The sequence below is a fragment of the Leucoraja erinacea genome, chromosome 1, assembly GCF_028641065.1.
Source record: "Leucoraja erinacea ecotype New England chromosome 1, Leri_hhj_1, whole genome shotgun sequence".
Taxonomy (NCBI): Eukaryota; Metazoa; Chordata; class Chondrichthyes; order Rajiformes; family Rajidae; genus Leucoraja; species Leucoraja erinaceus.
Genome location: NC_073377.1, coordinates 150606859 through 150621349, shown reverse-complemented (window position 1 = coordinate 150621349; position 14491 = coordinate 150606859). Strand labels below are relative to the sequence as shown.

The window sequence follows — 14491 nt, the reverse complement described above, 5'->3', positions numbered from 1 at the left end:
GATGGGAGTGGATGGATGACATTCTGTAAGGTGAGTTGAAGGTATGGTTACGCCCACGCATTCTGGAATGAAAGATGATCCGACAGAAACATGTGAATTTCTTCTGGGTTTCGACAAGGTAAAGTCTGTCAAGCCCATGATGTTTTCCTTGGCTGTGTTGTCTGGGCCACATTTCAACATGAAGGGTCAGCGTTAAAAGGTCTCAATAGCATAGAAAAGTACAGCACGGAAACAGGCTCTTCAGCCCACAAAGTCCATGCCGAACACGACGCCACAAAAACAAATCTCATCTGTCTGTACATAATTGATAGAAGACGATCCTTCTTCACTCGGGGGATAGTGAATCTTTCAAATTCTCTAAAAGAGTGTGTGTGTGGGGGGGTGGGGGGGAGGGTGATGAACTGCACCCATGTGTTCCACTCTATTAGTGCACAGTGAATGTATAACTGTAGTGAGTTGTAATTCCAGATGTGTGCACACTATTGGTGAAGCTTCCATTATTCCTTCAACAAGCAGCACCTGACCCTCTGTGTTTTATTCCATACTCCAACTAGAACAAAATTATGGCATTTTGGGGTGAAAGACAACAGCCGAAAACATAGCTCTGCCTCATGACTCTTAATATCCCCAGCAAGGAGTTACATGAATTCTCCAACCAAATTCATTTGTCCACCAAAAATGTTACAGGATAAGCCCTCATAAGGATGAAAATCCAATTACTTTAATCATAAGAAGATCTCAATGCGCATCAGTCAATTGATAAGAAAGGTAAGACATTTGATCAGAGCCTCTATATTCAGCTCAATGTCAACATCATACTTTGCAATGCAAACCCTCATATTTCCTCCTCACAAACAGCTATTGAGCATCATGTTGCTTGTTACCAGGGCCTGAACCAATGCCAGGATAACTATCATTAAAGCATTAAAGCAAGCATACATGGAGAGTCATGTGCTTAATGCAGCTCTGTTTTTAATGTCACTCCCTCCATGCGTAGAGACATTGATGTAAAGATCTAATACATTATATCAATCATGCTATGGCAGACCTCATATCTGCTAAACCTCCAACAACTCAGGGGCGGCACGGTGGCACAGCGGTAGAGTTGCTGCCTTACAGCACTTGCAGCGTCAGAGATGCGGGTTCGATCCCGACTATGGGTGCCGTCTGTACAGAGTTTATACGTTCTCCCCATGACCGGGTGAGTTTTCTCCAAGATCTTCAGTTTCCTCCCACACTCGAACGTTATACAGGTTTGGAGGTTAATTGGCTTGGTTAAAGTGCAAATTGTCCCAAGTGTGTGGAGGGTCGTGTTAATGTGTGGCAATCGCTGGACAGTGCAGAATTGGTGGACCGAAGGGCCTGTTTCAGAGCTGTATCGCTAAACTAAACTAAGCTAGACTAAACTAAATTTTATTCCCTTGTATCCTCACAACCTTATTCTACCCTAGATTCATCAGTTACACCAAAATGAGCAGCGCTTGGATGGCCCTACACCATCTGATGTGAAATGACCACTGTGGTCCCTTCTTCACATTCTTGTTTTGCTCGCCTTGTAATGTGTAAGATAAATGAAAAACCAAGCACTAGACCCAGTCAACTAGACCCAATGATGTTTGAGCATCTGTGTGAATGGATCAAAGTCATGAATTTCGTTACAGTGAGAGAATAATACTTCTGAGGATCACTATCACAGTCATTCTGCAGCAAATCTTGGGAGAAAAATCTTTAGACAAATGAGTATATGAAGCAAGATGTCCAGAAGAGACAGAATGCGGTAGCTGTGAGACCCCATCTTTCCATTTCCAAAGCCCATGCATTTCGTGATCACGTTATGTCCAGGACTGCCTCCCTAATTCCTTACCTCTCCTTTTTTTGCTACTCTCTTTTCTGAATGGAGGGAAAATAGTAAGATTAAACGAGAACTTACCAGTTTGAAGTTTGATCTTTATTTTATGAGGAGTAACGTTGAGGGATTACGTGAAGACCCCGCCAGTACGCATTCGTGTCAATCTTCAAAGCAGCGGTGTGAAATCACAGACAACAGTAAATGAACTGAACATAGTAAGATTAGAGAAATAAGATACCAGTTGAACTTAATGATCGAGGGTGGGCGTGGAGGGCACGTAATCTCTCAACGTTACTCCTCATAAAATAAAGATCAAATTTCACACTGGTAAGTTCTCATTTAATCTTACTATTTTACTTCGGAGTCACGTGAGTGACTACGTGAAGATTTTAAAGCTCTGTGATTTCATGCCGTGGCAACGAGTCCAAGCGTCATACACTGCATCAGTAGGCCAATGATGAGTGAACATTAAGAATGCATTCAGACATGACATAGATATAGACATGTTGATGCTATTAATGAATAATAGTGGCAATAGTAACCTCCCTCAACCTTGAGGGAGTATGAACCATACCTATCATAGAGTTGGCAATACCCCTGATCTGGCAATAGGTTTATTCTGAATATTTGGATAGATCAATAGTTTGACCATCCTGCAACAGCTAGGATGTGGTCCATCCCTGCTGCTGAGGTATAGCGGTCCTGGTGGTATATAACTCCGGCAGGTACTATGAAAACCCGGAAGCGGGAACCTTGCTGAATTTTGCAAAACCTGTCTATTGAGGCCAAATGGAGGAAGACATCAAAGAACAGTCCTCCCTAGTTTAGCGAGAATGCACCCTTCACCACTATATGCCTCGTTCACTGTGGATTGGGCCTGGATGCAAGCATCTCAATAGTTAATGTTCCATCGATCCACAATGTCATTAAATACTTTGTGATCACACATTCATTCTGTGTTGTCATTGATTTTGCACAATAATACACCAGTGCTAAATGCGGTTTGGTAAGCTATCACCGGATACTTTGATTTCATTACACCTTTGTGATTAACATATACCACCACCAAGTGTATCACCTTGGACTTGTGCATGCAGTTTATGCATATCCACACACCCTTTAATGCACAGAATGCACCTGGTGTCCATTGGCAGTTGGTACCATGACTGAAAACTTGATAACTCATGCTAATCCCATCTGCCTCCGTAACTAGAGATAGTATTAGTAAATTACCCATCTTTGGGCAATAGCATCAGTTTGAAATGACTGAAGATTTACGGATAAGAGGTTTAGTGAAGCAAAGCCATCCATCATTATGACTTTGATAGTTTCAGCTAAAAATAGCAGAGGTCTAATTTTTTGTCTTGGAGCTGATCCCAGGCAAATAAATGGATGATTGTATCCCAATAATCAATAGTTTCAGTTGGTATCAACTTAATTTAAATTTAACTGGACAGGTGAGAACCAATTTCTCAAATATAGCTATGTTGCTGAGAAGGCTAATTTAGTAAAATACAGTATGTTCAATATCATCCAGATTGGCCATGCCACTTATTTGTTCACTCTGTGCAGTTGAAGCACTGATAGTAGTGATTTGGTAAATAATCTGGAAACTGGAGTTAGCCCATTTTGCAACGCTACTGAATGTATCGTTGCCACATCCAGTTACATTTCAAATATCTTCAACCCTGTGAGCAGAAATGATCACATGGAAGTTATTCAGAAAAGTCTATACTGCACATGCGGGTTGAGGCTGTTGACAATGATCAGTCCACATCCAATTCTACATCCACATGATCAGTCCACATCCCATCGATGTAGGAGAGGGGGCGCTGCAGTGGCAGCAGCCTGTCGGCAGCGCGTTAGTCTTTTCAATTTTTAGTTTGTTTTAATGTTCCTTTGTGTGTTTTGTGTGGGGGGTGGTGTGGGGGTGTAAGAGGGAAACCGCTTTGGTCGCCTCCTCCACGGAGAGGCGACTTTTTCCAGGTCGCCTCCCCAGTGGCCTAATAACAAGGATCGGCGCGGCCTTTCCACGGAGACGCGCCCGGGACTTCAGCGGCGGGCGCAGCGTGGACTCCCGGCGCGGAGCGGGCGAGCCCTCGCTGGGGCGAGCCAGAGGGGTGCGCTCCGTTTCGCTGGCCCGCGGCAGTGCCGGCAGCCTGAAGCCGCGGTCTGCAGAGTGTCAGCTGGAGTGGCGTCTACAGCCCGGGATCCCTCATGGGGGACCCGGGGGAAGAAGAAGCCATCACTGCTGGCCCGTGGTCAACTTCTACCGTGGGTCCGGCATGGACTTACCATCACCCCTGGAGGGGAGCTTCGACCATCGGCCCTGCGGTCTGTGGTGCACCTGGCTGCGGCGCGGCGGGAACCTTAAATCTTCGACCGCCGGCCTGCGGCCTACACCAGCCTGAAGCCGCGGTCTCCGGTGGGGAAATGCCGGTCCTGGACTTACCTTGACTTTGACTTTGTCCCTTACCATCTGGACGCCTGCAGCAACGGCTGCGGAGGGTGGAGGTCCCGAACACGGGGAAAAATGGAGGAGGACTGGCCTAGTTCTGTGCCTTCCACCATAGTGATGAATGCTGTGGTGGATGTTTGTGTTACATTTTTATTGTGGTTGTGTGTTCTTTATTATTGTACCGCTGCTGACAACCCAAATACCACCGACCCTGGTTGCGTGGCAAATAAATTCTATCTATCTATCTATCTGGCTCCCGGTGCACTTTCGGGTTCATTTTAAGTTACTGTTATTTGTTTTTAAATCTCTGAATGGGCTCGCCCCGCCTTACCTCTCTGAGCTGCTCCACCCATACACTCCTGCCCGGTCCCTCAGGTCAGCTGGTCAGCTGCTCCTGGAGGTACCGAGGTCTAGTCGGAGGCTCAGAGGGGATAGAGCCTTCTCTGTTGCTGCTCCGGCACTCTGGAACACCCTGCCGCTGCACATCAGACAGGCCCCCTCACGGTCCATCTTCAAATCCAGTGTTAAAACGCATTTGTACTCCCTGGCTTTTGACCATGCCTGAGGCTTTGCTTCTGTTTGTGGTGTTTTTGATGTTTCTTTATTTTACATGTCTTTTCCTACTATTTCTTTTGATTGTTATTTTTGGTGTGTATTACCTTTTTTGTCAATGATTAGTGATGTACAGCACTTTGTTGCAGCTATGTTTGTTTTTAAAGTGCTCTATAAATAAATTTATTATTATTATTATTATCATTCTTGTGAGCCTGCCTTGAAAGGCAACTCCAACCATACCTGTGTGCAGTATAAACTAATCTTATGTTATCCCAAACCAGTGTAAATATTCAAACCAGTTTAATATTACCAACTTGTATCCGTGACAGGAGACATCATCGATGAGGTTCCATACCTTTATCCGAATGGGAGGACTTATGCAACCCGACCCAGGAGCTGCCTCAAACTTGTCTGCATGATTTTGCACCTGCTCCTGGGAGGTAAAGGAGCTCGAGTACGGGGTTGGTGCATCTTCCAGGAAGGCCGTTCTGGGCTGTGGCCTAAAAAGACCTTTGTCCTGGTTGTACGGACTTCAAGCTTTCACCAGCTTCAGTTCATCGTGGTTTGCTGGTGGGTGCGTAGGGGTGCTGCCGTCGAAGATGTGAGGTCTTGCGTGATGAAGTGGCCTTCCTGAACCCGACAGCCACTCGTCGAGCTCCTGCTGCTGGTAGTGTTGTTCCTGCACCCCCTGCACACTTGTTGTATCTTCAGCCAAACCCCTGTCTTCAGAGTCAGCCCAGAAGTGACTCCTAATGCTCCCCTCTGTCGAGGGAGATGCATTATGCAGCCCTCAATAAGGTGCTGCCATGGGCGTCCTGGGACCCCATGGTGACTAGACTCCATATACCGGAGCATGTCACATTGGAGCTTCTGCTCCATCAACCGCTCCATGCGGGATATGCGATCACAGTTGCTCCTGCCGGCGGTGAGTCTTCACAGCCTGACTCGTCCGAGTCTTCGGCCTGTCCGACTTCTGCTTGGCCTTCCCACCAGTCTGTTGTCGATTCCGACTGTGCTGGTGCCAGATCGGAGACTGCTGATCAATAGCGATCCAGGTGCAGTCTACCGCTGCTGACTGCCCTGACTGCCCGCAATGCCGCGGTCCTCCGCAGTCAGTCTGGATGCGGTCCATTCCTGTAACATATTCTCACAAAATAGCACAAAACGACCTTCGAGTAAGGAATTTACCTGCATGTCCTTTTTAAAACCTTCTGCTGCGGGGCAACGCTCCTCCCGAGCCTGGTCTCCTGGTCGTAGTTTGTTACAGCTGGGGTTCCCTCTGTGGTCCTTGTAGAAAGGCTTCCATTGCGGGTTATTTCTCCGCTTTTTCTCCGCGGTCCCTTATAGCAGGGCTTCTCCGTGATGTTCTCCAGTCAGGGCTTTCCCCCCGCCCTCCCCACCGATCTGGGTATCCCCGCAGTAACTGCAGCCGGGATATCCCCGCGGTCCCTATAAAAGGGATAGCCACAATTTACAAACTCCCCGTGTTCCGCAGTCCCCGGAGTAGTTGTCCAGGTGCCCCCGGCACCAATATGAAGCCGCTAGTTTTACTGCCAGCGGCTCACTTGGCAACTTACCGCCGTCCGCTCCTCGCATCCCGCAGTTTCCGTAGCGGTTCAGCAGGTTCCCCCGGCACCAATATGAAGCCGCTGGTTTTACTGCCAGCGGCTCGAAGGCGAATCCACCGCCGTCCGCTCCCCGTATTCCACGGTCTCCCGAGCGGGTTCTCCACCAATATGAAGCCGCTGGTTCTACCGCCAGCGGCTCAAAGGTGAATTCACCGTCGCTCGCTACCCGCATTCCGCGGTCTTCCGAGCGCCTAGGCCCGTGGGCGGGATTCCCCGTGATCGGGGTTCCCTGAAGTTCGTGGCTGGGGTCTCCCCTCCGTCCCGTCTTCGCCCTGGACCTTTAGCAGGACCTCTAAGTAGAGGTTCCTGCAAGAAAATTTAAGCCTGAAAAGTTTTTTAAAAAAAACTTACCTCAGGTCTGTTGCTGGCAGGAGAATCACGTCCACCCTGCCAGTCGTAACGCAATGCGATAGACGATATGACACGCATGCGTACTGGCGGGGTCTTCACGTAGTCACTCGCGTGACTCCGAAGTAAAATAGGATTTATCCATGAGATTAATGGAAGATACTGAATGGATAACATTTGTTAATGTTGACCATGAATGGAAGGCATGATTTGGAATGTCAGTGGTGGCTTCATGGATGAGTACATATCTATCACTAATTTAAGGGGGAGTAGATGGGTATTACAGCTAAGTGAAGGGGACTACAGAGGCATGAGGGAGGAGCTGGAAAGGGACCCTAACAGGAATGATGGTGGAGTAGCAATGGCAGAAATTTCTGGGAATCCAGGTACAGCAAACCATGTATGTTTTACTAACTCCTTTAGCCATCTTCAATGTCTTCCTCTTGGTGTCAAGACATGAATTTCTTCCTTTAGCCAGTAAGATACATACAATTCCTCCAAACTCAGCATGCCATCCAGAGAGGGCTCGGTGAACTTAGGGAAGGCTTTGACTCATCTGCGATACTCATCCTTTGTTGAAGGTAATTACCTTCTTTAAATTAGAAATACATTTTAGAAGTGGAGCAAGACCGACATAAGCCACTGCATTGCTTCTTTGACATATTCAAAGGACAACGTTCTACTCTGAGGTCTCTCACCTTAAACTAAGTTGCTTTTTCTTAACAGATCTTGAAATTACATTCCTGCTATGGGTGTATAAAAAAACAAGGAAACTATGCTGAGCTAAAGCTAAAACATTGCAGATCCTATTAGTGCTGGGATTAATTGGATTATGCCATCAACATTCTATAACAAGTACAGAATAACAAATAACCTTCTGTGCAAGACCATTCTATGTTTCTAGGATTGCTGCCTTGGAGAAATGAACCAACTATTCTTGAGATTGTACCTTTTAACTGGCGACAGGTCCTGAATGATGCTGCAGATTATCCCACTGCAGTTAGAAAGGAAACCACTGGGAAAGTAAAATGAGTGCAGATTGATTTTGGTGGCCACTGCCAAGTTGTCTGTAAAATGATGGGAGCTGCAGTAAATGCTTTGCTTTTCAATGCCTAACTTTAATATTTTCTTTATGAAATACTGCAACAATATGCTGAAAGTTTAAAAGAAAAGCTTTATACTGGAATTCTGAAATAAAAACGGGAAATGCTTGAAAGAATTTGCAGGTCATGCCCTTTGAAAGGTCTCTGACCAAAAGCCCCTGTCCCATCGTGCGAGGTAATTCAAGAGTTCTCGTGAGTATTTCCCTGATTCCAACTCGGAGAATGACCCTAGCGGGTCCTTAGGAATTAGTGGATGTCTCGTACAAGTAAAAAGTAACAATTTTTTTCATCATGAATATTTTTTTACACGCGGACATTTTTTTGCAGGGATGAAAAAATGTCACGAGTTTACTGGATGTCCCGAGTACCTACCGTTAGTATTACGAGCCGCTACGAGACATCCACGAACTCCTACGGACATTCTTTACTCAGAGAGTGGTGGCTGTGTGGAATGAGCTTCCAGTGAAGGTGATGGAGGTAGGTTCGTTTTTATCATTTAAAAATAAATTGGATAGTTATATGATGGGAAAGGTATGGAGGGTTATGGTCTGAACGCAGGTGTATGGGATTAGATGGCCTGTTTCCGTGCTGTAATTGTTATATGTTATATGGTTATATTCTCCGAGTTCGGACCAGGGGAAAACTCAGGAGAACTCTTAAATTACCTCGTACAGTGGGACAGGGGCTTAAAACAATACAGTTCTGACAAAGGGTCTCCAGCCTGAAATGATAACAGTTTCCCTTTACACGAACGCTGCCTGATCCACTGAGCACTCCCAGCATTTTGTGCTTTCACATCATTATGCATCCCCTCAGTTTCCCTGTTCCTCCTTTATTTTCACTAATAAATTACCAGAGGGAACTCATACTATCTGTCCAGAGGGTCAGCATTTTCTTGGTCCTTCATCGCAGTTGATCAAAGTTTTAAAGAAGTAGAAATTACATTTATAACTGGAGTAACCTCAAACAAAAACAATATCTAAGGACACAGTACGCATGCAATGAAACATTTCTTCCAATGTCAGATTATCCTTAATTTTCCACTAATTTCATGCATCAATCAACTATTTTCCACCCCCAATCACGTCAATAACTGCAATACTAATACAATAATCCAGTATTTTTATTTCTTCCTTTTGCTCCTTTGCTGATCACATACATTTTCAAACATGTAAAGAATTTCTTGTGCACATTGTTTACACAGTGTTTAATTAAGATGTTCAGTTATCATCAAGAAGATGCCTTTTTCTTGAGGTCGTAACGTGGGCTTACCATAGTTGTTTCGTGGATTGCGCCAAAACTGTTAATGAAAATGTTTACTTGTACTTCAACTGGAATGTCTGGAAGATAAAGAGAAGAACTGTTAATCTTACAGGATAAATAATATTTTTTCAAGAACATAAAATAAAGGTGTGCCAGCACAATGAATAAAGTGTTCTGACACGCTAGCTTTCCTGTCAAAACATTAACGGGGAACAACCCTAATGCGTTTGATTGCATCAAAAAGGAATCATGTTTTAAGTAAAAGATCTATTCCTGATAATGTAAAAAAACACATTTTAGCTAATTTCTACTTACATTCTTTGATCCCCATTTCATGTCTTAGCTTGAGGTAACAATCTTTATTACTAAAAGTGATTTTAGGCCATCTTACTCAGAGTCCCTCGCAGGACAAGAGGATTTTTCCCATCGATGAAATATAAAAGAGTTACTAGTGCTTAAAAAAATGTTGAGATTCTCTCTCTTGAAAGCCACGCCCCTTCTGGAGGGACTATAAAACCCAGAAGTGTTGAGTGCCTCAGTCAGTCTCTGCAAGATGGGGGAGCGAAAGGGTCACGTCTCTCAGTCTAAGCTGTGAATAACACTGAACACATGTTTACTAAACTGTGAGTGGTTTTACTCACCTGACAGTGCCCTTAATGCGGTTTGAAAATATAGTTTGGAAATGCTAAAGCTGTGTTGCCTTTAGTTTGGAAATCCTAAAGTTGTGTTGCCTTTAGTTTGGAAATGCTAAAGCTGTGTTGCCTAATTAAAGTTGCCTTGCCTAATTAAAGTTGCCTTGCCTTCTATATAATTAAAAGTCTAATCTTGACCACTTCCTGTTTGCGCTTTATATTGATTTTAGAAACAACGCTACAACATATGGCTGTGATTTTTGGCCATCTTACTCAGATTCCCCCTCCGCTCATCGGGTGCTGAGGATTTTTCCCTTCGATTAAAAATAAAAGAGTTACTAGTGTTTTAAAAAAGTTGAGATTCTCTCTCCTGTCAATCATGACATGAAGGCCACGCCCCTTCTGTTGGGTGGGGGGGGAGAGACTATAAAATCCAGAAGTGTGGGCGTGGCTCAGTCTCTGCAAGATGGAGGAGGGAGAGGTCACGACTCCCTGTCTTTAGTAGCCTTGCACCCTGCTTGAAATGGTATTTCAAGGAATAGCCGTGAGTCAACTGCCAGCTCACCAGCCGTGAGTGAGCTGCCAGCAATACAGGTTTGTGTGACTGAGCCGCCAGCCCAAGAATCCATTTGACCAAATATGTCCATACTAGCCCTCTGGAAACCAGTCCCTTCAGCCCACAACACCCATACTAGCACTCCAGAAAGCCCCCCTGGGAGGACTGCTGAGGTCCATGTGTGGATGGGAGGGAGTAGGTATATGAACAGGTGTTACATCTCCAGTGGTTATAGTGGACAGTACCTGGGGAGGGGTAGTTTGGAAGAGATGAGCAAACCAAAGTGTTGACGAAGGAGCGGGCCCAGAGAAAGACGGAATGGAACGGGGATAGGAAGATGTCACTGGTGGTGGGATCATGTTGAAGGTGGCAGAAATGTCAGTGAGCGATGTGTTGGATACAACGGCTGGTGGGGTGGAAGGTGAGGACCAGGAGAACCCTATTCTTGTTCTGTTTATGGGGGAGGGGAGTGGGGGGGAGGGAGCAATAGCAGAACTATTCCATCCAAGAGGCTCAGCTGGTGAGTATATTCGAGATAGAGATCAACAGGTTTGTATACAGTATATGTGAATCAAGAGACATGGGGTAAATGTGATCTCAGAACCCACAGAACTGCATTGGAAGCAAGTCACCCTAGAACCCTCTCCAAGACAGACGTGAAGCTCACCGTTTCACCTGTTTTTATAAAATGTTAAATAGTCAACTCGACATAGATTACAAGATTACACCAAACCCAAACCAATTAGGAGCAGACAAGGGCATTCAATCCAATTTGTGATCCCAGCTACAAAAACAGATGTGTACAGCAATTTGTTCTTCCCCCGCACAATTAAAGCATGGAATAATCTCCACCCTACTATAGATACCCAACCAGATGCAACTCAATTCAAAGTAGCTCTTTCTTCCCAATAACCCTTTCTGGCTTAAGTCCTCCCTCCACCACCTCCAGTTTAAATTCAATTTGGAATATTTTGGAGGACCAAGAACCAAGAACCAAGAACCAAAAACCCAAGGGACTGCCTAGGCACAGTGTCTGTATATACTTGTTGATCTTAATCGAGGTCCTTTTGTGATTGTGATATTACTTGATCAATTTCAATTCAGGAATCAAATAGAACAACTGGAATACCCACACATGATTTATTAGAAAATTGCAACATTCTCCTGGTTTATTTAGAAGGCAACTTCAAATTATTCTTTATCAGACATGGAATAAAAATACAGTTCTGCAGTTCATTTAACTCGTAAAAATAAAGATAATTTTGATAACAATATATTGTTTCCATTTCAATAATCTCCCTTGCTGTAAAGCTAATATAATAGAACTTAATCCCACCATATATTGTTTCTTGCATGGAGCATCATTTCCAGATAGTCTATGATTTTTTGGTCCATTAATTTAATTGAATGAAATTAAAGGAATTAACTTTCTGAAAATGCACTCCCATAGGCAGCATGCAACAGTGAAATGGTTCTTAAATATACTGCAGTTAAAACTGGTTTGCTGCCATCAAAACGGTAAATGAATCTTTAACAAAATTTGTAAATGTATTGAAAGGAACTGCAGGTGCTGGTTTAAACCGAAGATAGACGCAAAAAGCTGGAGTAACTCAGTGGGACAGGCAGCATCTCTGGAGATAAGGCATAGGTGACATTTCGGGTCAAGACCTTTCTTCAGACTCAAGCATTTTACAAAATCTTGCAGATTAAGTTAGAAGACCACAAACCTTTAAAATATGGCCGTATCCGTGGGTCATATGTGAGAAGCAATCTGGTGAGGAGGTTACTGGAGGAGTTAATAGACTCCCGGGCAAGAGCTTCTGCCGACAATTCTCTGAAACACAAAACACATTTATGTTGAACGTTTCATTGCAGAGACTCACCTGACCATCAACTAGTTTTGTCTTTAATATGTCGGTGGCGTCACCTCCATTCCAACATTTCACTGATGAGCAATTACAAAGAAAAACTTATAATCGTGGTAATAAAAAATGCAATAAAGGCTCTGGAGAGAAAGGACTTTGGTTGGAAATTAACACAAATGCTTGACGCCTAACGTCACACAAGAAAAACTAAACAAACATTACAGGAACAATGGACAACCATTTTAGGGAGAAATAGTAGCTGATAGGAATTAATCTTAATATAAAAAGTGTCAGTGTTATTACAGCTTGAAAGCAGGCCCTTCAGTCCACCATATTGATGGTGATCAACAAACATCGGAGGATATGATGGCAATCTAAGTGTTGTTGAAGGTGACTGTAGTGATAGTTAGGGTTGAAGTTTATTATTGGCATGTGTACTGAGGTACAGTAAAAAGCTTTTATTTTGAATACTATCCAATCAAATCAGATAATACTTTACATAACTACAATCAAGTCAAACTCAAGTACAATAGGTAGAGTGAAGGGAAATATACAGAGTGCAGAATATAGATCTCAATATTATAGGCCAACAGTTTAAACCAAAAGGGCATAAGACATAGGAGCAAAATTTGGCCTATTGAGTCTGCTCCACCATTCCATTATGGCTGATCTATTTGTTTACCCTTAACCACTGTCTCCTGCCTTCACCACATAATCTTTGACACCTTACTAATCAAGAACCTATCAATCTTGGCTTTAAAAATACCCATCGACTTGTTCTCCACTGCCTTCCTCAGCAATGAATTCTTGGTTCTTGGTTACTTGGTCCTCCAAAATATTCCAACTGGAATTTAAACTAGAGGTGGTGAAGGGAGGGATTAAGCTAGAAAGGGTTATTGGGAAGAAAGTGCTACTTTAAATTTAGTTGCATCTGGTTGGGTAACTATAGTTTGGTGGAGATTATTCCATGCTTTAATTGTGCGTGGGAAGAACGAATTGCTGTATACATCTGTCTTTGTAGCTGGGATCACAAATTGGATCGAATGCCCTTGTCTGCTCCTAATTGGTTTGGGGTTGGTGTAGGTCTTGTGATCTATGTCTAGCTGACCATTCCATAGACTCACCATCCTCTGGCTAAATAAATCCCTCCACCTCCATTCTGAGGCCATGTCCTCTGGTTGTAGACCCTTCCACTACTGGAAACACCCTCTCAACATTCACTCTATCCAGGCCTTCCATTATTTGGTAGTTTTCAATGAGATCCCTGTCCCCTCATCCATCCAAACTCCAGAGTACAGGCACAGAGCTTCCACATACTCCTCATACGATAACCCAATCAGCCTCGGGATTATTCTCGTAAACCACCTCTGGACCCTCTCCAATGTCAGCACATCCTTCAGATATGGGGTCCGAAACTGCTCACGACATTCCAAATGTGGCCTGACCAGTGCCTTATGAAGCCTCAGCATTAAATCCTTTTACAGTCTAGTCCTCTCTAAATTAATGCTAACGTTGCATTTAGCTTTCTTACCCGGAGACAAAGTCAAAATTCTGCAATAAAGTAGCAGAGAATTGGACTATAGTGCAGTTTATGGAAGGACCGTTTAGAACCCTGTCAACAGAAGGGAAGGAGCTGTTCCTGTTTCTCATGCTTCACACTTTCGAGCTTCTGTGTTTTTGAACAACAGGAATGGGAAGAGGAATGACCAGGGTAGGAAAGATCTTTGATTCTGTTGGCTGCATTCCCAAAACAGTGGTGTAGATGGAGTCAATGGTGGGAATTCTCATTTGTATGATGGACTGGGCTACACCCACAACTCTTTACAATTTCTTACGGACTTAGGCAGAGCTTTTCCCAAACCAAACTGTTATGTATGTGTAGATTCGTCATTTACAACTAACCAATTGTAGTGCTTGTTAGTAGTTGCTCTGCCTAATATGCAATTGATATTACCAAGAGCTTGCTTATGTAATTCAGTCTGAGTAACTGTTAGGTATTGTAACGTTCTGCAGACCAATGTTGTAAATGGACTTTAATAAATATGTGTTGTATTTTGATATGTGTTGTGTACGACTCCACTCATTTCATGGTGTCAAGAAGTGAGTCACCTACTCCGTTCATGTTTATCGAGTTTTGTTTTTTTTACATTTGTTTTATGTGCCTGTTACCTCTATCATGGAAAACTCGCCTTCCTAGTCCTCTGATCTTTGACTCCAACATAGCTGAATGCTGG

At 43.9% G+C, this 14491-nt stretch overlaps 1 protein-coding gene across 1 annotated transcript in view; it reads right to left on the bottom strand.

Annotated features, from left to right (window-relative positions):
- The window catches only part of glrbb (glycine receptor, beta b), a 141030-nt gene that overhangs the window by 62971 nt on the left and 63568 nt on the right, over positions 1–14491 (bottom strand). Inside the window, exons 3-4 of the mRNA XM_055645745.1 lie at positions 12120–12226; positions 9214–9281 (exon numbers count right to left, since the gene is read on the bottom strand). Of these exons, the coding sequence (XP_055501720.1) occupies positions 9214–9281; positions 12120–12226 (175 nt within the window). The remainder of the gene's footprint in view (positions 1–9213; positions 9282–12119; positions 12227–14491) is intronic.